This window comes from Panthera pardus, unplaced genomic scaffold (genome assembly GCF_024362965.1).
Source record: "Panthera pardus isolate Hobbes unplaced genomic scaffold, ASM2436296v1 HiC_scaffold_24, whole genome shotgun sequence".
In the NCBI taxonomy this organism is placed as follows: domain Eukaryota; kingdom Metazoa; phylum Chordata; class Mammalia; order Carnivora; family Felidae; genus Panthera; species Panthera pardus.
Genome location: NW_026526810.1, coordinates 39,065,905 through 39,086,959, shown reverse-complemented (window position 1 = coordinate 39,086,959; position 21,055 = coordinate 39,065,905). Strand labels below are relative to the sequence as shown.

At 41.9% G+C, this 21,055-nt stretch overlaps 1 protein-coding gene across 1 annotated transcript in view; it reads left to right on the top strand.

Moving 5' to 3' along the window:
- AQP9 (aquaporin 9) overlaps positions 1-20,059 on the top strand; it is a 47,648-nt gene extending 27,589 nt beyond the window's left edge. The window contains exons 3-7 of the mRNA XM_019441969.2: positions 2,619-2,745; positions 6,231-6,368; positions 7,936-8,054; positions 13,287-13,504; positions 18,149-20,059. Coding sequence (XP_019297514.1) covers positions 2,619-2,745; positions 6,231-6,368; positions 7,936-8,054; positions 13,287-13,504; positions 18,149-18,323 — 777 coding nt within the window. The 3' untranslated portion in view covers positions 18,324-20,059. The remainder of the gene's footprint in view (positions 1-2,618; positions 2,746-6,230; positions 6,369-7,935; positions 8,055-13,286; positions 13,505-18,148) is intronic.
- The last annotated feature ends 996 nt before the right edge of the window (positions 20,060-21,055 follow it).

The window sequence follows — 21,055 nt, the reverse complement described above, 5'->3', positions numbered from 1 at the left end:
CATGAATGGGATTAGTGCCCTTTTAAAAGACTTACGAGAGCTTGCTCAGTCCCTTCTGCTCTGCAGGATACAACAGAGAAGTCTGCAACCCAGAATAGGGCTTTCACCTGACCATATTGGCATCCTTATCTTGAACTTCCAGCCTCCAGAACTGTGAGAAATAAGTGTCTGTTGTTTATAAGCCACCCAGTCTGTGGTATTTTGTTATAGAGGTACAAACAAACTAAAACACATGGTTAAAAAAAAAAAAAGTATGCAATGAAAATTTCTCTCCCAGTATCTGCACTGGCCATTTAGCTCCCCCCATGGAATCCAGTACCATCTCCTGATCTGTGTTCATAGAGATGGCTCATGAATGTAAAAAGAAATACATACACAGTAAAACCTTGGTTTGCAAGTATAATTAGTTCCAAAAACATGCTTGTAATCCAAAGCCCTTGTATATCAAAGCAAATTTTCCCTTAAGAAATAATGGAAACTCAGATGATTCATTCCACAACTCAAAAATATTCATGTAGAAATGATTACAGTCCTGTAATATAATACAAAATACTAAAGAAAATAAAAAAAATTTTTTTTTACTTGCCTTTGAAAACCTTTGTGGCTGGTGTGAGGGAGACAAGAGAGAGAAGGGTTATTGTGTAGGACGACTTTCACAATCCCTTATGGAATCACTGCTATCTACTGACTCAATGGAATTTTTTCTGCATGGGGGCCATTGTATATGCTCATATGGATGTTGACTACAGTACAATATTAATAAACTTTTGTCATATACTGTATTTAATGTAATTGTCAATAAGGCAGCAGAAGAAGGGGTCTCTATCTGCAGGCAGTCTGACCTAGAATGAAGCAAAGCATTCTTTCCTAAGCTTACTTTTGTTTGGAAAAGCAGAGGACTGTCCATAGGTGCTCTGAAGTGACAAAAAATACACTAGTGTCTGTTGTGGGCACTTTCTAACATTCTGAAAAATCACTGATAACTGCCAAACACTGCAGCCTGAGACCGAGCATCTGGGCATGAGAAACAATCAACCACAATCCCAGAGAGAGAGAGAGAGAGAGAGAGAGAGAGAGAGAAAGAAAGAGAGAGAGAATCATTAACTTGGTTGTGATCATGTGATGTTAGGCATCACATACTACTCGTATTGCAAGACATCACTCATTTATCAACGGAAAATTTATTAGAAATGTTTGTTCACTTGTGGAACACTTGCAGAACAAGTTACTCACAATCCAAGGTTTTAATGTAATATATTTTGAATACGATTGGCAGTGTGCTTTAACACTGCTCTATATCTTTTCTTAAAAGTTATTAATATAGGGGCGCCTGCATGGCTCAGTTGGTTGAGCGTCTGACTTCGACTCATGTCACGATCTCATGATTTATGAGTATGAGCCCTGTGTTGGGCTCGCTGCTGTCAGTGCAGGGCCTGCTTCAAATCCTCTGTCCCTCCCCTGCTTGTACTTTCTCTCCTCTCTCAAAAATAAATAAACATGAAAAAAAGTTAATAGTATATATTGGGAATCTTTCCGTACACACTGATCTGCTTCATTCTGTGATACAGCTGCATAGTACTCTGCTGAGTAGATGTACCATAATATATTTGTTCCAGACATTTCTGAATACTTATCCCATTCTCCAAAATACCCTCTACAGCTGAAGACTATGGAAGATCCTACTTCATCTTTACTGTATAACTATTTGTAGAGTGCTTCCTATAAGCACAGCTCTGTGCTTGGTGCCAGAGGGAATGCAAGAAGCAGTTAGTTTGGCAGCCCGGCTCCCTAAGAAAGTACAGCCTCATCAGGGAGAAAAGACATGGGGATGAGGAGAGCTAGATTGCCAATGCTATCCCCCTGCCACTTTTCCTTTGTTTTCTTGCACATCAGATGCCCTTTCCCATGGCTTTGTACATGGCACAAATGGCCTTTCCATTTGTCAGATGTGCATATGACTGTGAGCCTGAGATGGCTTACACTGGGAACTTCTAGAGCAGGGATTGCCAGCTCTCCTATAGGGGCCAGGAAGGAGACCTCCGTGAGTGGAGTGAAGTGAGTGAGCCGCTTGGGAGCATACAAGCTCTGTTTAAAGGGAGTGAGCAGCCTCCCCTCTCTCTGCCCCTCCCCTACTTATGCTCTCTCTCTCAAAAATAAACATTAATTTAAAGGGAGTGACCAGCTGCTGCTCTGCTCCAGGAAATTATTTCCCTGTGGTTGCTAGATCTTCTGATTGATGAAAAGGAACCAGTGGTAAAAAGTACATGGGATCTTTCTGTGTTATTTCTTACAACCTCAAGGGAATCTACAACTGCCTCAAATAAAAAGTTTGATTTAAACTAAGAACAGAACCCTGGATCATGGTGTGAAATTACCCGATTTACAAGTATGGGGAAAATGTTAATGCTGCAGGCCCAGAAACCTCATCTGTAAGCCAGATACAGCTTCAGAACCACCATTTTGCTCTCTGTGCACAGCGGGATCATTACGATTTGATTTGCATGAAGCCTGAGGCAGCCCAATCTACATGTCTGCTTAAAACATCTTTCTTGTTCCTATGGCTTTCCATTGTCTTTGACAGTGGCCATCCCCACTTATGAAGCTTCCTCTCATTCCAGGTCCTTGGATGTGGCTCTGTTGCCCAAGCTATCCTCAGTCGTGGACACTTGGGAGGAATTGTCACTATCAATGTTGGATTTGCAATGGCAGTTGTAATGGCCATTTATGTGACTGGAGGTGTCTCTGGTAAGTAATAGAAATAATAATAGCTGCTGTTAATTCAACCATTCCAGTATGCTAGCCTAGTGTTGGATGCTTTACATACCTCAATTTATTTGGATCTCCACAACCCTGAAAGAATATGTATTTGATTCTATTTTTATAGATGTTAAAATCAAAGGGGACAGCAAACGGTAAGTGACTTGTGCAAAGGCAACATTTAGCAAGAGACAGAGATGGGGTTAGGACTCAGAACTAGCTGACTCCTAAATCTAGTCACTACATTGTATTCTTCTTCCATCAATATGATCTTTTATCTTCTCTACCCCATGCCTGGAAGCGGTTCTCGGATACCCCATGCCGAGCCCAGTGAAGATCACTCCAAGAGAGAAAAATCCCTGGACTTTTACCCACAGCAATGAAAAAGTCTATGCCACTTGCAAAATGACTGGTGCTTTCATGGAAGTGCAGGTCTCATCAAGCAGATCATGGGCTAATTCTGCCCTGATTGGAAGCCACTCACAATGTTCTGAGAAGCAAAATGAAATGATGATATTTAACACAGTCTGGGGACTTAGGAGAGCACTGTGGAAATGATCCAGTTCTCAAAGGCACTCAGAATCTTTCAGAATCCTTGTCAGAACACTAAGGCAGGACCACTGGGGATAAAGGAAGAAAGGGAAACACCACGTGCTGGGTGCTATCCTGGGGCTGTCCATACTTTATCTCTTTTCTCTACAGCAGCCCTCTGAGGCAGGCATTACTGTCTACATCCCACCAAGAAAAGTGGAGCGCCAAGATATTAAATAAATTGCTGGAGTCGCACAACTGGCAAAGAGCAGAGGAAAGATTTGATGCAGGTCTACGTGACAGCAAACCTCATGTCCGCACGGTCACACAATATTCACAGTGGTCTATTATAGGAAGGGCGTTATAAACAGGGCCTTTGGGCAGAGCAGGCCTGCCAGACAACCATGCTGGCCAGCTGGCCTGGTGACAGATACTGCCATTGGAGCCCTGAAGAATGGTTGCCTCGACCCCGGGGGAGCCTCCTTGAGCTGGGCACCTGGAACGGTCATTTGCTGGCTGGCACCCTTTCCATAGCACATGGACTCAGATCCTGGGGTGGTCCAGGTTAGAGATGCCTGTATGTGTGATTTCTTTGGCATGAGCAGTGTTTATGTTCACTCTCTCGTCAAGCCTTTGCTGTGATCCCAGGGCTACACTGCCTACCTAAGCACAAGAGTACACAGGGGACCATCCTGACTGTGCCAAGGCCAAATTACAGTGCAGGCCTTGCCAGCAGGCACAGATCATAGTTGTGGCTTAAAACAAGCATGCAGGAGGCTCCACTGCTGCCCCCCAAGGCCCCGCTATGTTCACACAACAAGTGTGGTTTCCACAAACCGTGGGATATAAACATGAGTGCATTCTCAGCTGTTTTTTAGGTAGTGACACGGTTTGGGAATATTTCACCTGCATAACACCCTGAATTGAATTCTATTTATTTAGAAAAATTGACCCCAGGCCCTAGGAGTGTAAGAAATTGCTTTCATCACCACTGCAGCCCATGTCTGTTTGTATCCATTGATATACTCAGGGATTTGGGCAGTCACCATAGGAAAAAAAGGGGCAGAAACCGGCAAGAAGAGGAAGAGAGGGTGAGGGATGGTGTGAAGTCTTCCCATCTGGCCCCTAGACCTGGGTTAAGCCCCTGTGGCCAGAGGGGTGAGAACCAGAGCTGATGGGACTGTTTCCACTAGAGGCTGTTTCTGGGTGAGGGTTGAGAGCTGACCAAGTTGTTCACGAGAGCCTGTGAGACCCCAAAATACAAGTACAGCAGTTTCTAAGCCCAGTTAATACAAGATGGCATTGGGTTGGAAAGGAAGCTCATCTCCCCATCTCTGGAGAGGCTCCTTGAAGACTGGTGCGTTCCCACTGGTGGGAAGGTGCAGGGACAACACACCAGCCTACCACTGCCATCCACACAGACACCCATATTGGTTGTTTCAGCAGCCACGGGACTAGGATAGGAACACTGTGGGGGAGATGACTTTCTCATGTGGCTACAGCTAACATACTGGTTTGTGGGCACATACGAGGCCCTCTTTGAGGATTCCAAAAATAACCAATGTGCACTGGGCATAAATATAAATAAGATCTCATTTGTGGTCACAGACTGGTGAGGTCAAACGACATCTGGTTTTGAAATAGAAAACATTACCTTACTGGAAGGAAGTTACCACACCCTGCTTCCTTGTGAACATGCCAGTGGTCTGCCATTCAAATCTGGCCAATCGGAACTCACAACTCCTCCATTAATTTTGCAACGTCCCCCGTGACAGTATTCACACTGCCTACTTTTACCTAGGCTATGGTGGTTGTTTTTGATGTAGCATTCTATAAGCTGTATAAATTCTTGAAAAAACAAAAGAGCTTTGCGTGATGACAAATAAAATATTAAGGTTGCCTCTATCACAGAATGGTCTCTGAGTGCGGGAAAGGGGGTCACTTGCCCAGAACAGCACCTTGAAAGGGTTCAATCTGCTCGCATAAGACTTCCGTCTTGGGCCTGGTGGGCTCCAGTTCCACCCCGGGCTCTTCGTATGAATCATCTGATCGTTACAACAACCTTGGCAGAGCCAAGACTTGAGGGCGGCACTCTCTGTCTCGCACTCATGTTCTTTCCACTACACCGCTCTGCTTTGTCCAGCAGTATTCCAGGCTGTGCGCTCGTCTCTGCCAGGAGAAATCACCTGTTGCTTTGCAAGGCACCATCCTGAACACACCCTCTCGAATTCCCAAACAACTTTCCCTCTCAGTACTTTTGCAGTCTGAGCTACCTGAATAAAATCCTCTGACTATTTATTTATTCGACTTTCATATTTTGAACTCTTGCTCTGTGCCTTTCACTGTGTGAAGGCCAAGGTGAAGAATGAGGTCCCTGTCTCAGAGGGCTTATGAGGGTTCATTTCCCCTTAGACATCTCTTTTCCATCTTAAGATTGTTTGAGACCTTCTGGATGTGGACCAAGGAACTACTAGATGCAGATTTAAACCTTAAACAATATATTGTATAAATATATTGACTTAAAAATATATTGAAGTTATCAGTTTATATCAATCTCTTTGAGGTTATTGTTTTATAGATAGATAAAGCCCAGTGGATGGATGATGGCTAGATGGTAGATTGATGATAGATACAGACAGAAAGGAAGCCTCGTGAGTACAAGTTTCTTTCTATATCTGACTCCCTTTTCAGAAAGCTTAACTCTCTAAACAGTGTCTAATGACACTTGCAGGTTACTAGTTCCCATTTCCTCCCCACTCAAACACAAACACACACACTTACACACCTACTTACACTCACAAATGCTTAAGTCTCTGTCTCTTCACATATAGTTCTCTACCTAGAAGACTGAATTCTGCCTGGGATCTCTAGATAAGGCTTTCTTCATAATAATTCTCCCTGGCCTGCTGCTGACATCCCTAATCATCTTATCTTTCTTGTAGGTGGCCACATCAACCCAGCTGTGTCTTTTGCAATGTGTCTCTTTGGACGGATGAAATGGTTCAAATTTCCTTTTTATGTGGGAGCCCAGTTTTTGGGAGCCTTTGTAGGAGCTGCAGCCCTCTTTGGCATTTACTATGGTGAGTAGGACAGCTGGCCATGATTTTAAAGTCAGAATTACTTGGTAGGAAGAGATAAGATAAGGCAAGAGCAGAACATGTTCCGCAGTTGACAGGCAGTTCTAAGAATTCTAGGTTCTAAATAATGGGACCAACATTATCATTAGGACAAATTCATGAAGCCTGTTTAAGAAAATGGTCACAAGCTTAAACGGAGGGCAGAACTTGAAATCTATTTTTAGATCCAATCAGTACCACAATGTGAACATGCCCAAAATAAGCAATAAGCCAGTGGCTTCTCCACAAGCTTTCTCTGAGTTGGCTGGGAGAGGAGGTGTTGACTGGTAGGTAGCAAAGGATATGATGAGTAAGTATTTAGAGAAAGAATCTGGAACAAAGTCTTTGAGGGAAGAGGCATAGTTGAGAATAGGCTAGGTGGGGATCTCTTCTCCATTCCATCCAACAACCAGGACTTCTGTTCTGCAACAGTCTTGGGGTGAAAACACAGCCCTGACGATTGAAGTCCCAGACTTTAACTCTGTGCTGTGTGAGTAAATAGCTGTGTGACTTAAGTAAGTCATCTGACTTTGTTGTTTCAGTTTCCTTCTCTGAAAAATGAGAGAATTGACTTCTAAGACTCTTCAAACTAAAAAATCTTGAGATTGTATGAAATTAACTGTTAAAATAGTTCCTCTGTCTAACCCAAGTTAAGTCTCCTACATTATGACTCTTGAATTGAAGCCCTTAGTAACTAGAATTTATGAAACCATGCCTTAGAGAAATACAACGTTGAAGGAGGCTTCTTCCCACAGAGTGTCTTTCTGAGAAAGAGAGCCTAAGAGGAATGACAGAGAATTGCAGCCCAGATCAGAAACTTGGAGAGCCAGCTGCTGTGGCAGGAGGGACTGGGGCCAGCGCTGGCTGTGTCGAGGACTGCTGTCTCCCTTGTTCTGAGGGCATCTTCACTCTACCACAGCACACCCCCAATTTCTGGACTCATATTGGGGGTTACTGAGAACCCTCTGGGAATTATGAGTTCTGCCTACAGTACATCAAAGCTCCACTTTGGCATTTGGTTGATATAAAAATTCCAAGAATGTCCCCCAGAGAATATTAGTTCCCCAGATCCAATGGCTAAGGATTTGGCTCAAGTTTGGAGTGAACCATAGAGGGCAACCAGGGCTTTCCATCTTTGACCTGGTATCCTGGAATTTCTTTGGATATCTCTAAAACTACATGCTATGGGGGCTCCTGGGTGGCTCAGTCGATTAAGTGCCTGACTCTTGATTTCGGCTCAGGTTATGATCTCACAGTTTGTGGGTTTGGGCCCGTGTTGAGTTCTGCGCTGATGGTGCAGAGCCTGCTCGGGATTATCTCCCAATCTCTCTCTCCATGCCTCCCCTGCCCCTCAAAATAAATAAACTTAAAAAAAAAAAAAAACTACCATGCTATGAAGTGAGGAGTGGCAAACAGTGTGGATCTGCCAAGCTGAACCTGAGTGATTGTAGCTATTTAGCACAAACAGGACATAGGCAGCACTCAACTTTGCCAGGAGGACACTAATGTTCCAGAGCTCTGTCTTCCATAGATGGACTTATGTCCTTTGCTGGTGGAAAATTGCTCATCGTGGGAGAAAATGCAACAGCACACATTTTTGCGACATACCCAGCTCCATATCTGTCCCTGACAAATGCATTTGCAGACCAAGTAAGTGTACATTTAACAAAGATCTAACTCTGGTGAAAAGATATGATCTAGTAAGGGGAAAGCATAGTTGCATTATAGGCTAGCAGAAAGGAAAGGCTGTGTTTCCAAAGTCAGAGGTCATTAGGCATAACCCAAGCTTTTTGTTAACAAGTTTTTTCCTTTACCAAAGTTGACACTACTAAAAAAGTTTTCTGGTTCCTCTTTAATACATACACTTGTTTCACTTTGGTTGAGGTCTAGAAGAGAGCAGATGACTAGACATTTCAACCCCTAAAGGAGAAAATAGGGTTTGTTTCAGGATTACAGTCTCTTTTGTGATCTGAATGGGGAGGCCATAAGAAAAGACATTTCTATCTCAATTCAAGGACTGTGAAGTGTGGTAGTTGAGCCTAGAGTATCACTGATCCTCTGTGTCTCCTCATATGCACAGGTTTATCTAAACTCTCAAGGTAGCTAGAAGTGTCTCCACCTTATTCACATTTAAACAAGCTGCACCCACCATCTATGATATAGCCAAATGAACAGTTATTCTGGTCTATTTGTTGGAGGATCAACATTATCAACCTGATAGTCTCTTCCTCCCTTACTGTATCCCAGGAAGGTTGCTGGTCAACCTGGTAGGAAGGAAGGAAGGAAGGAAGGAAGGAAGGAAGGAAGGAAGGGAGGGTAGGAGGAGAACAGGAAGGAGGGAGGGAGGGAGGAAAAAAGGGAGAGAGGACATCTCCAGCAACTCTAAGTTGTTCTCTTGTGATCAGGATTTATACGATGGGACAGGGAAGAGTGAGCATGTGTATAAAATGGATCTTCCAGTTGCCAACTCTGTCCACCTCCATTTAAGATAGATGAAAGAAACTATGCCCTCATGTCCTGAGCCTTTTTCCTTCCCACTTTTATCAATAAACCAAATAGGCAACAAGTCTTTCTTGAGCACTTTCTATATGCTCAGCCCTGTGTTGGAGCTGGAGGGACTGACAAGTAAACGGGAGTTGTAAAGATCCAAGATTTGGAGTCTGAGTACCTGACTTAAAATAACAGTTCTGTCCCAACTCCCTGAGTAGCCTTAGCTAAACTACTGAACTTTCAGGGTCTCAGGTTTTCATTTGTAAAGTGGGGATAGTAGTAGTACTTATCAGATTACTTGTAAGAATAAAATGAATAATATGAGGAAAATGTATTGTAAACAGTCTCTGCTCAGGAATTTAGAATCTAGTGAAAAACAAAATGATCACCTAAGAACAAGAGGAACATTGCAAAACTGAAGATAATTAGATGGGAAACTGGGCTGTAGGAGTCATAATAGTAATTTGGAACAGAGAGTCTAAGTGAGCTGGGATGATAAAAGTTTTGGTGGAAAAGACACAGAGAGATGTAGCTGCAATAAAAAGGAATGTTATCATAAGCTGAAAAAATAGAAGGATTGTATTCAAATGAAGTAGTTTAGGGTCTTACTCTATTTCCATACTTAGAGTATCAGACTCATCCAAATGTCACACTTCAAGAGGACATACTACTGAAAGAGAGGATCCAAAAAGGTCACACAGCAATGAGTGGAGAGTAGGGATGTTTGCTCTAGAGAAGGTGTGCGTGCAGGAGCTGGGGAGGATGTATGTGATCATCATGTACTAGTAGCTTTCAAAGATTTGAGGGAGTGTCAAGTGCAAAAAAAGTTAGACTTGGTGTGTATACCCTCCATGGAGATTTGGTGGAAATTAGTACATAGCAGGTACTCAATAAATATTTATTACTATACTTATATATTAAGTATGTAAAATTTGTACACCAGTATTTATATACTAATTATAAAATATTTAATCCCTACATGAATGAAATTATGGTGAGATCAAGTTATATTCAATAAAAGGAAGACTCTTCTAGCAATTGGGGCTGGGCTAAATATAGACCCTTTTGTCACAGGACAACAGTCATTAGGCCTGTCTAGTGGTAGGCCTGTCTGGGTAACCTCCAGGGCTGGAAAGCTTGGATTCAGAGATTCAAACACCAGATGATGGACATTGTGGGATGTGTCCCCTTCAAGGTCCTTTCCAGCCTGGAGACTAAATTAGCCAGTTGGAAACTAGGAAAAACTGGTGTCATCTGAAGGAAAGGAGCAGGAGGGAAGTTGTTTCATAAACTTGGGACAGCAACACAGAAAAAGACGGGAGGGGAGAGAACGCAGGATTGCTGGAAACAAGATGGTGGGCGTCCTTTACCCCTCTGGGCATCAGTCTCTATTAAGTGAGAGAGAATGGCTAGGTGATAATGGTTCAAAGTGCCCGGAGGACAGGGAGGGTGGGAACAGTTCACATTGACTGGCACAGTTGCTGAGTCAGTAAGGGATGCAGGGGCTGCCTCAGAATGGACTCTGGGGATGCCAAACAGTTGGGTTTCTCAGGGATCCTACGTTCCATTAAATTCAGGCACAGTTTATCTTATAATGAAGAAGAGGGGAGCAGAGTCAAGAGCTGTTGAGGGACCTTTAGAGATGTCTCCTGTGATTTCAGGTCCTTTCCATTCGAGCTAAGAGAGAAAGAATACTGACTTTCTCTCTGAAACCCTGGCTTGCATTGAAAAGGGCAGTGGCTTCATTGCATACTTCATTCAGTGTGGTTTGCATACTTCATTCAGTGTGGTCACAGGGTTTCATCCCTGTGCTCTCAGGCTTTTCTAAGAATGTGAGGAGCAAAGTGAAGCCTCTAGCCCCACATATTTCCCCCCTGAGTCCTGGTGCAATGCTGTCCTCCTTACTCCTCCTGAGAGTTAGCTGGGGCCAAGCCATCCCTGACACACCGCCACTCTGGGGGCAGGAGAGTGACACAAGCCTCCCTCAGAATTATGCAGTGTGCTGGGAGATGGGGCCCGGTCTTGCCTCTTTCCAAGCATCTGCCCTGAAACAAGTCACTCAGAACCTACTGAAGCCTCAGGTTCGTCTTCTGATAAATGGCATCAATAATACCTGCTTAATACATGGTAGGTAGCAATAAAATCCCTCAACAAGCAGTTATTTTTCAACCGTTAGCCAGCCCTCTCTCCCTCCCAACCTTGTTCTTATAATGCAGTCCTATATCATGTTACATGCTCTTCCAATTCATATCTTCAAGATGTACCACTGAGTATCTTGGTGACAAGAAAATTGCTTGGTCTTCTGGTCAGTGGAGGTCCAGCCTCACTGAGGGTTGCCATTTCTTACCCGATGCTTATCCCCATATGATCTCCTAAGCCTCAGTCACTGTGTTCACTTCGTTCACCTTTTCTCAAAGTGAGTTGCCAGTTTCTCTAAGAGCCGTGGGTTTAGCCAGCTATTATATATAGCTAAGTAGAGAAATTGAATATTAGAAAACCCTGATGCTCCAACCATGGGCGACCCCTGAAGGTTCTGTATTCTTTAGGCTTTGCGGAGAGTTCCAGAGAGTACCAACTGTTAGTCAGTGGACACACAACAGAACTCTGGCCACCATGGCTGTATTTCTGGGTCAGTTTATCTCAAGAGCACAAAATTGTTTACCTCTAAGTATTGTTCAAGGATATTCCACAATTTAATTAATAAACAATCATTCATTCAGCCGATATTTGTTGGCATCTACTGAGCCAGATACAGCTCCATGGCTGTTCCTTCCTCAACCCTCAGGTTGAGGTGCCCAATCTGACAAGTAAGCAGATCCCTCTGTAGCAGGGTGATCATGATTGTGATAGGAGTAAAGTCGAATGTAATGGGAGTCCAGAGGTGGAAGCTTCTATCCTGCCTGGGAGAGTGGGAAAAGACTTTCCAGGGAAGAGCGCCCTTGGGATAACATGATTCTTTGAATACAAATACTTTTAATCTTCTTGTGTTGGAAAACAGATGAAAGGATGAGGAACTCAAATTCTAAAATCAGTTGCCTGGTTCTCATCCTGATTCTTCTGCTTATGAGCTGTGTGTCCTTGGGCAAGTTTCTTAACCTGTTTCTCTGCAAGTTTCCTCATCTGTAAACTGAGAGTAATAGTGGGATTTGTCTTGGGGCAATTGGCTGGCTCAGTCAGTGGAGCATGCAACTCTTGATCTTGGAGTTGTGAATTCGAGCCCCAGGTTGGGTATAGAGATTACTTAAAATAATAATAATAATAATAACAATAATAATAATAATAATAATAATAATAATAATAGTACGATTTATCTGATGGTTATTAGGAAATGCTAATGAGATAAACATATGAAACACCTGGCACATAATAGGTATTCAGTGAATAGTGTCCATCAATTAGTGGTTAAGTAAGTAAAACAATAGTTTGGAAAATATAGAAAATAAATTGTGGGGAAAATACCAACTAGAATGCACCACTTCAGAATACCTATTATTGTATTTCTTACAATATTTCTTACAATGTTTTCTTACAGTATTTCTTTTATGCACATTTTTTAAATATGAAATACAACATGCATATATTTTTTACTTAATATCATAAGCACTTTTAAATATTATCACATAGCTTTTATATTTATTGTGTTTAATGGCTGTAGAGTAGACCATAAATAGACACTCCCATTATTTTCAGCTTTTTCCCTATTTAATATGTTTTTAGATCTCTTCCAATTTTTTAGCACTATAAATAATGCCGAAGTGAGCATGTTTGTTTTATGATTTTTTTTTCATATTTTAGATTATTTCCAGGGTATGGTTTTCAGATACCTAGCTGGGTCAAACTGAATAGATAATTTTATGGATTTTTTAATGCATATTGCTAAATTACTGCTGAATTTCCTTTTGAGAGTGGTACATTTAGTTCTGCCAGAAGAGCCTGAGGAAACTGGTATGATTTCCCTAATGTTTAGTAGTGTTTGCATTTTTCCATTATGAATCAGATTTTCCCACTTATTTGTTTCTTAATTCTGTTTTTCTTATGAATTTTCTGTTCATTTCCTTTACCCGTTTATCTACTGGTGTCTTGCCAGTTTGACTGAGGGCCTTAGTTTATTGCTTAGCTAGCTGGGTAGTAGCTTAGCAGAATGGTGTAGTGAAGGTAAGAGTCACCAGAGCTGAACTCTCTGGGTCCACACCTGACTGCCACTCACTGAGTTTGACCTTGGCACATAACGAATGTGTAAATGAGGATGACACTGGCACCCACATCTAGGATTGCTCACCAATGCATGTTAGTCATTACTAGGTTTGTTCTTTAACAAGAGGGGGTAAATTCTGCAGTGGGCAAATGAGTAGAATACAAGTTCAACCCCTTATGTATTTTCTCCTTCTGCAGGTAGTGGCCACCATGTTCCTCCTCATGATTGTCTTTGCCATTTTTGACTCCAGAAATTTGGGAGTCCCCAAAGGCCTAGAACCCATTGCCATCGGCCTCCTGATTATTGTCATTTCTTCCTCCTTGGGATTGAACAGTGGTTGTGCCATGAACCCAGCTCGAGACCTGAGTCCCAGGCTTTTCACTGCTTTGGCAGGATGGGGGTTTGAGGTCTTCACGTAAGTAACAGTGGTGTTGGGGGAGAGAGAAAGATTCATGCTATGCTTTACTGGGGAGAGCTGTGTTTGCACTATGGAAGTCAAAGAGAGTTCAGATGGGAGCACGGAGGTTAAGGGCACACTCTGGTCATCAGTATGGAATATTTCACTAGTGATTTGTGGTGTGCAGTATGGTAGGGGATGGGTGGGGAAGACAGACATGGACACAGATAAAGAGAAAGAGAGAGAGAAAGAGACAGAGAGAGAGAGGCTCCAGGTAAATTCCAGAAGAGATAGCCTTGCCCTATATAATAATAATCAATCCTCAATTGATATATGGTTTTATGTGGATATTTTGGTTGTATAACTTCTCTGCAGATTCACTTTGATACAAAGTTGCGGCAAGAATTTACATATTCCGATACTACTACAGGGCTCTTTCTAGGGAATCATGCTATGTATGCTTCAGTCATTCAACCTATCTTTACTGAACACTATCTGTGCTGTGGTCACTGTGCTAGGTAAGGAAATTTCAAAATCAGCTAAGACACTAGCCTTGAGCAACATAATAAGTGCTCTGGCAACTCCTAAAACTAAGTGCTAGACAAGAGAGTAACTAGCTAGCTATGCCTGGGGAAATTGGAAAAGGCATCACTGAAGAAGTGAGAGCTGAGTTGGGTCTTGAGGTATGAGTAGGAAGTCCCTGGTAGAACAGACATAAAAGAGAGCCTGTGTATAAGAAAAGGCAAGACGCCATGCTTTCTACCTCAGAATGTGCTGTGGAAACATGCCAACTGTCGGGACCAGTCTTCCAGGACAATCTGTACCCATTTCTTCCTTCCCACTTTTGCCCCATAAAATCACAGTGGCCTGTCCCCATCCATTTATCACATTTCTCTCTGGGAAAGGAACTCACTTGGTTCATCAGGAAACAGGGCTCTAATACAGAGAAAGAGAGGCAGGAGAGACATGTGTCAGGAAATGTTAGTTTGATATTTGCTATGAGAAAAGACTTGAGTGTTTCTAAACACTGACCTATACATATAGTCATATACATGTTATGACTTATTTAAGTGTAAGTTGGGTTGTCTTCTCCAATGTGAAAAACTAGCTATTGAAATAACGGATACCAGTCAGAATACCAGAGACAGGGTTGAGAGCTGTTAGAGTATAAGCATGCTGAGGACAGGGACCTGGTAGCTTCCTCACTGCTGCACTCCCAGTGACAAGACTTGGGCCTGTCATATACAGAGTCTCATAGAAGTTAATAAATGTCTGAACGAAATAATGGATAAACACTATATTCCAGACATGTCCTAAGAGATGAGGGATACAAAGAAAACCAAGCCACATCCCCTATCTTTAAGAAACTAGTAATGCAGTGAATTTTCTAGAGCAGTGGTTCTCAACCAGAGGTGATTTTTTTCCACCCAGAGATATTTAGCAATGCCTGGAGACATTTTTGGTTGTCCCAACTGGGGAGGGTGGAGATGAAAGTTGTTACTGGCATCTAGTGAGTAGAGGCCAGGTATAGTGCCAAACATCCTACAGTACCCACAACAGATCCCCACAACAAAGAATTATTCAGACAAATTGTTAAGAGTACCACAGGTGAAGGGCTCTTGTTCCAGAATGATTACCACTAGAACATGAAAAGGTTGAACAAAACGCCTCCAACTAGGAAGGATCTTTTGTATTCTTCCAACAGAGAATGAAAAACATATGTCAGAAAGATAATCAGAGCCCAGAATTAACCTATGAGTTTCGTTAATTCCACCTTCTTGAGCTTCGCTCTAGGAGACCACTGCCCCCATGACCAGGTCACCTCAGTTAGCTTCACACAGACCCTGAACAAAGATGCCTCAAAGGCCTCCCTTTGAGCCCTGCTTGGTGATTCATCCAAAGCTCTAAGAGTGATCGTGGTTCTAAGATAGGCAGAGATTTTCCCTACTCTCTCTTGGCTTTATTATGTATATGCAGGAGATCATGTCTGTGGCAAAGTGCTACAATCACCTAGTGCCAAATTGAGCTCCGTGTCCCTCTGTCAGGGTCTTCTCCCTTCATTCATTCATTTATTCATCCATGCAGCTACCTGAGCTCTCATTCAAGGAGTTGTGCTGGAGATGACAAAAACCAGTTGCTGTCCTTCAGCTTTAATTGTGTTTTGTTTCAGAGGGGTTAGCATAGGCTCTTACACAAGTTGAAGTTGTCAAATGGCATTAAACAGATTTGACTCATTAAAACCAGCACTTGAACGGTTTTCAGCTTCAAATTTAGGAATTATAGGGGTGGAAGTAGGGACATTTTATAGTATTTGGACATGTTTAAACAGGGACAAAGAGAATATTTCAGGCAGAGATGCTGCTGTATACGAAGACAAATGCTCAAATGACATGTGATCTAGTCTATCTGGAAGGGTGCATGAAGAAGGCTGGAAAGGACAACTCTTGTTAGATCACAGAGGATCTAAACTCCCAGAATGAAAAAATTGGGTTTTGGCCGCTCCCTATTGTGTAGATTATGGGAAGTAGCAAAAGATTTAGAGCAAAAGTTTGATGTGTTTAGAGCTCCAATTTAGCAAAATTAATCTGACATCACTATATAAAATGGATAAAAAGGAGAGTAGAGGATCAGAAACCAGTTAGGAAAGAGCTGGCTGGCCGATAATCGTCAAAAATTTCTGAGAAAACCTTTGAGGGATAACAGGTCTCCAAAGTATTCCCAGACTCTCCCATCCTTTCAGGATTCCCTATCCCTGATAAGCATCTCAGAAGATATCCCAGCTTGGATCTACACCCTCGGTCTCAGATAAAACCAAGACTGCCTTATTCTCAAGTCCTCACTTGCCCCTGTAAGACAGGCAGTGAGGATGATGGCGGAGTGGGGCACCAGAGGGTCCAACGAGGGCAAGTCAACAGACTCTAGCTGACTATTGCTTTTCCCTTAAATATTAGGATGTTTCCCATCTAAGCTCTCTCCACTAATTCATATTAAGTTGTTTATGACTTCATAGATGAAGGATCTCAGGAGTATTGTTAATATTTTAAATAGTTTACCCAAAGGAATGAATCCCTGATGATGGTATGTACCTTAAGCAAATAACACAGACGTTTTCCTGGGATATCCCAATCACAGCGTACAAATGACACTGTGGACTTTTAAGACTGGGCCAAGAAGGATACCACATGTAAGGACCTTCATTTATGACTTGTGACCTTGGCACAACAGGTTCAGTCCTGACAGAAGGAAGAGCCCAGCCAGTGAAAAGAGGACATGTGTCCTGGCAGATATCTGGGACACTAATCTGTTAAATGACAGTGAGATTCGCCATTAAATCATGATGAACGAAAGAAAATGGTAGACAAATTAGATGGCTTAGACTTGCTTCATGTGTTTACCAAAGAGAAGTCTCCTAGCTCTTTAAAGCCCATGTACCTCTCCTAGGAAAGTCCTTGGGGGCTTGTGACGGGGCACTGAGAAAGCAGCGAGTGCAGCTTCCTCTCTCCCATGCCGTAAGAGTGACATCTGGTGGCTGCTGTGCTCACCCTCGGTGCTCTTCCCTCCAGCCTGCATTCCTAATCCAAGATTTTGGAGTGCTTGAATGATCCAGGTGGAAGAGACCACCATGCAGATGAAAGAACGAAGTTCAAGGGCAGGGCTTATTTCCTTTATTATCCTTTCTAATCAAACTGTGATAGAAATAAAAGGCCACATGGAACATATATGTAGTTATTAAGCAGAAGGATAAAAAGGACAGCCATCAACCTTTTCTAGGTAGGACAATGTGATGTCCTCAAGTATATGTGTGTGCTCTTGCTATTTCCCCTGCCTCCTCTGCATTATCCTGAATATTTGTGTTTACCATTCCCCTGCTTTAAAAAGTTTTATCTGAAATATATAGGTCATTGAACAATATATTGTACAGTTTTGCTTGCTTCTGAGGATCATGTTCCTTTCTACGGAGCTATTTAAATCAATTTCCTGTCTCTGAAAAAGATGGTGACAATTTACAAAGGCATCTGCTTTCTCCAATAACTATACTTTAATATAATGTACCGTCATTGAAGACTTCTTCAGAAGACAGAATCATGGCACAAAACCCTTATCAGAGAGGAACTTTAAGCTGTGACCTCAAAAAATAAGCATGTGACTAAATTATATTTAGTAGGTAATTCATATATCCACCTTTCACTTTTTAAAATTAATTCATTCATTGATAAACATTTCCTGATTGTTTATTTTGTGGTTGCCCTCATAGATGGATGATTTCCAGGAACCCCTCCACACCTTTCCATTCATTATCCCCAGGATTCATCATTTCAGGACACAAGAAAGGCAGTTCCTGAGTAATCAACCTGAACTATCCCTAGATGTCTTCAGTTTTGACAGTGGGTTCAGGGACTATATTTTCTGAAAGGAAAATAAATGGGGCATATTCTCTCAAGAGTACTCATAGGAAAATGGAATAGATCATCTGAAATCAGGTAAATGGAAAATCCAGGATGATGGTTGCCAAGCTACAGTGAGTGTCCTTATGCTTAGTTCTTGCTGAGTTAAAAGGGAACCATGAGCCTGAGAAAGACTGGCTTGTTTAGTGGATAACTAAACAATAATATCAGGAGAAAGGTCCAAGTGCAATATCATTAATTTCTTGTTTGATTTCAGAGCTGGAAATAACTTCTGGTGGATTCCTGTAGTGGGCCCTTTGGTTGGCGCTGTCATTGGAGGCCTCATCTATGTGCTTGTCATTGAAATCCACCACCCAGACCCTGACCCAGACTACGAGACAGAACAAACTGAAGACAAAACAGATAAATATGAACTTAGTGTGATAATGTAGTAGTGTGCTCAGTTCTGGGTTTGCAATTGGCTGAACTAGTATTCTCTTCAGAAAAGATGGCATCCAGGCATCTGTGTTTTCATAAGACTAGGATGGAATCCATCCAATTTTCTCTGCTAGCCGTGTGAGGCACCTAACTGTAAAAGCATTCAAGTAAAAGCTTGCAAATGCCGACCTCTTCTCCACCAGCTTCCCCCAGAATAGCACTGAATATTCCCTGCTCTGTTTATTTTATCCTTTGATGGGAATCTTTATTAGTGGATGAGCACTAATCACTTAGAACTTTGACCATGGACTTATTTGGATGATCTTAGCTGCATTACTTGTATGAAATGACATTACAAAAGCCTTGTTTTCAAATTCCACAAAGATTACATTTTGAGTATCAACCAAAACTAAATTGAAAGACAAAATAGTGATTTCAGTTAATATGTCCACGGATTAGCATTAACTCTGTAGTTATGTTGTGCCACTATCTTTGTATGAATACAGATATTCCTCAAACCTCGGAATAAAGGAAACGTAGACTACAGCTGGAAAGCAAAGGGGAAGGACATTGTGGCATTCAGAAACCTCAGGAGACAAGACAAATTTGGGAAACCAAATGGAATTTTTTAATGGAAACCATTTATCAGATTAATCTCTTGCTCTTTGCATTTTAGAGGGCACCAACTAATTTCCTTGTCTTTGGTATATAATAACCTAAAATACAACTGTAACCTCAGTCATGAAAAATACATCACTCTGTATTTTTAACTCAAATGTATTTTCCTAATTGTCCACTTGAGGATAGACGTTTGAAAAAAGATGTCAATGGCTGCACTCATCCATTATTCTTCACATGCCCTAGAAGTCAAAACTGAAAGCCACTGGAACCTGGACTAGAGGAATCTTCAGGATAGAAGGTCCCTGGAAAGATAGCATTACCTTATTGGGCTTTACAACTCACAAAACACTTCCATATTTATTATCTAATTTAATTCTCATGGTGATTGTTTGAGGTATATGCCATGCTTCCCATTTTCTCAGATAAAGAAACAGAAGCTCAGGGAAGTTAAGTGAGTTGCCGAAGGCCACAAGGAAAATTGAGCCTTGTCTAATGCATCCTACACCTTTCTGAAGATCAATAACTGGCCAAGATTCTTGGCTAGCCAGAAGACATGGATTGGCAGTTGCCAGAATGTGCACATCTTCTGGACATAATGTTCCTGGGATCCTAAAATATAAAGACCTTCATCATCTGGTTTTATTTCCACTGTTACTGAAGCACTAACAAAGGAAAGAGGTAGCAATTTGGTTGTACTTTTCATGTGCTGAAAAACGTTATCAGAAGGCCTCTCTTGCTTGCACTTGCTAAATCTTGCTCCTCTTCCCCCTCCTTCCTTCCCTGCCAATCACAAACATTACATTTGGGGAATTTCCTGTTGGTCAGGCTCTTCCCTGTGAAGTGCTCTAATTGATGTTGCTTTGGTGACAAATTTACACAAGCTTGTAACTCACAAGCACCAGCGAAATTGCCCTACACCAAGTGATTCATTCTCAAACTGTTAAAAAGCCCAGCCTTCCCAGAGGTATCCACTTTCCCAATTGCTTTGTGATGATCGCAGAACAAAAAGTAAATGTGAAATGTTTCCAGTGGCCTATGTTCTACCATCTACCAACCTGGAATTTTTTTTTCCTTGCTCTGAAACTACCTGGATATTTCCTCTTTGAAATAAAATTAGTGTTTTTTTTTTTTAAGTTTTTAGGAGTATTATGACTTCTAAGTACATATGTTCATCCTGTCTACAAATTGAGAACTCCTGGGGAGCTTTTAAAAACTACTAATACCCACTTATTCTTTTGTAAATATCACAGTGATTCAAATGCATAGCCAGGGTTGAGAACATTGAGTTAGTTAAATTATATGTGTCTAAGCTTTCTTTGAGAACCATGTCTGGAGGTGGCCAGGTGATTCCTGGTAGCATTCACAGGCTTGGGATCCTCAGAGATTTGAGAGCAGTGGTTCTCAATAGGGGGCAGTTTTGCCCCCTGTCCATTCCCTTCCACCACCCCCTGCAAGGGGATATTTGGCAATGTCTGGAGAGGTTTTTGGTTGTCATAATTGGGGCAGGAGAGTTACTGGCATCTAGAGGATAGAAGTCAGCATGCTGCTAAACATCCTACAAAGGACAAGACAGCCCCAGCCCACCCCCCACAATAAAGAATTATTCAGCCCAAAATGGCAATAATGCAGAGGTTAAGAGACCCTGGATTTGGAAAAAAAAGTGAGGTGAGGAATAAGAGAAGACACAGAAACCCTGTGCCCTGGTTCAAGTTCTGCAAAAACTGAGATGCCAAACAAGTCAGGAACAGCCCCAGGGTAGATTATAATTATTAGAGGAAGAGACAACGTAAAATTTTAGTTTTCAGGTTAAATTGTGTAATTTATGATCTATGCAGGTGCTCATTAAACACTACTTGGTGATTAATGACTGAAATTATAAAGAAGAAATGCACACTTATGGAAATCAACCCCAGGAAGGCTTTTTTTTTTTTAATGGAAAAAAAAGGTCCTCTTGTTCTAGGTGCTCACATTTTCTCTCTGCCCCAGTTTACAAGTGAGTTTGCCTGTGGCAGGTTCTTATGCAAGATAATGTCTTTTTGGTTGAATGATCAGTATCAGAAGTCAATTAGAGCCAAATAACCTATTTTTTAAATAGACCTTTTAGGAGCTGGAATTTTAACATCCC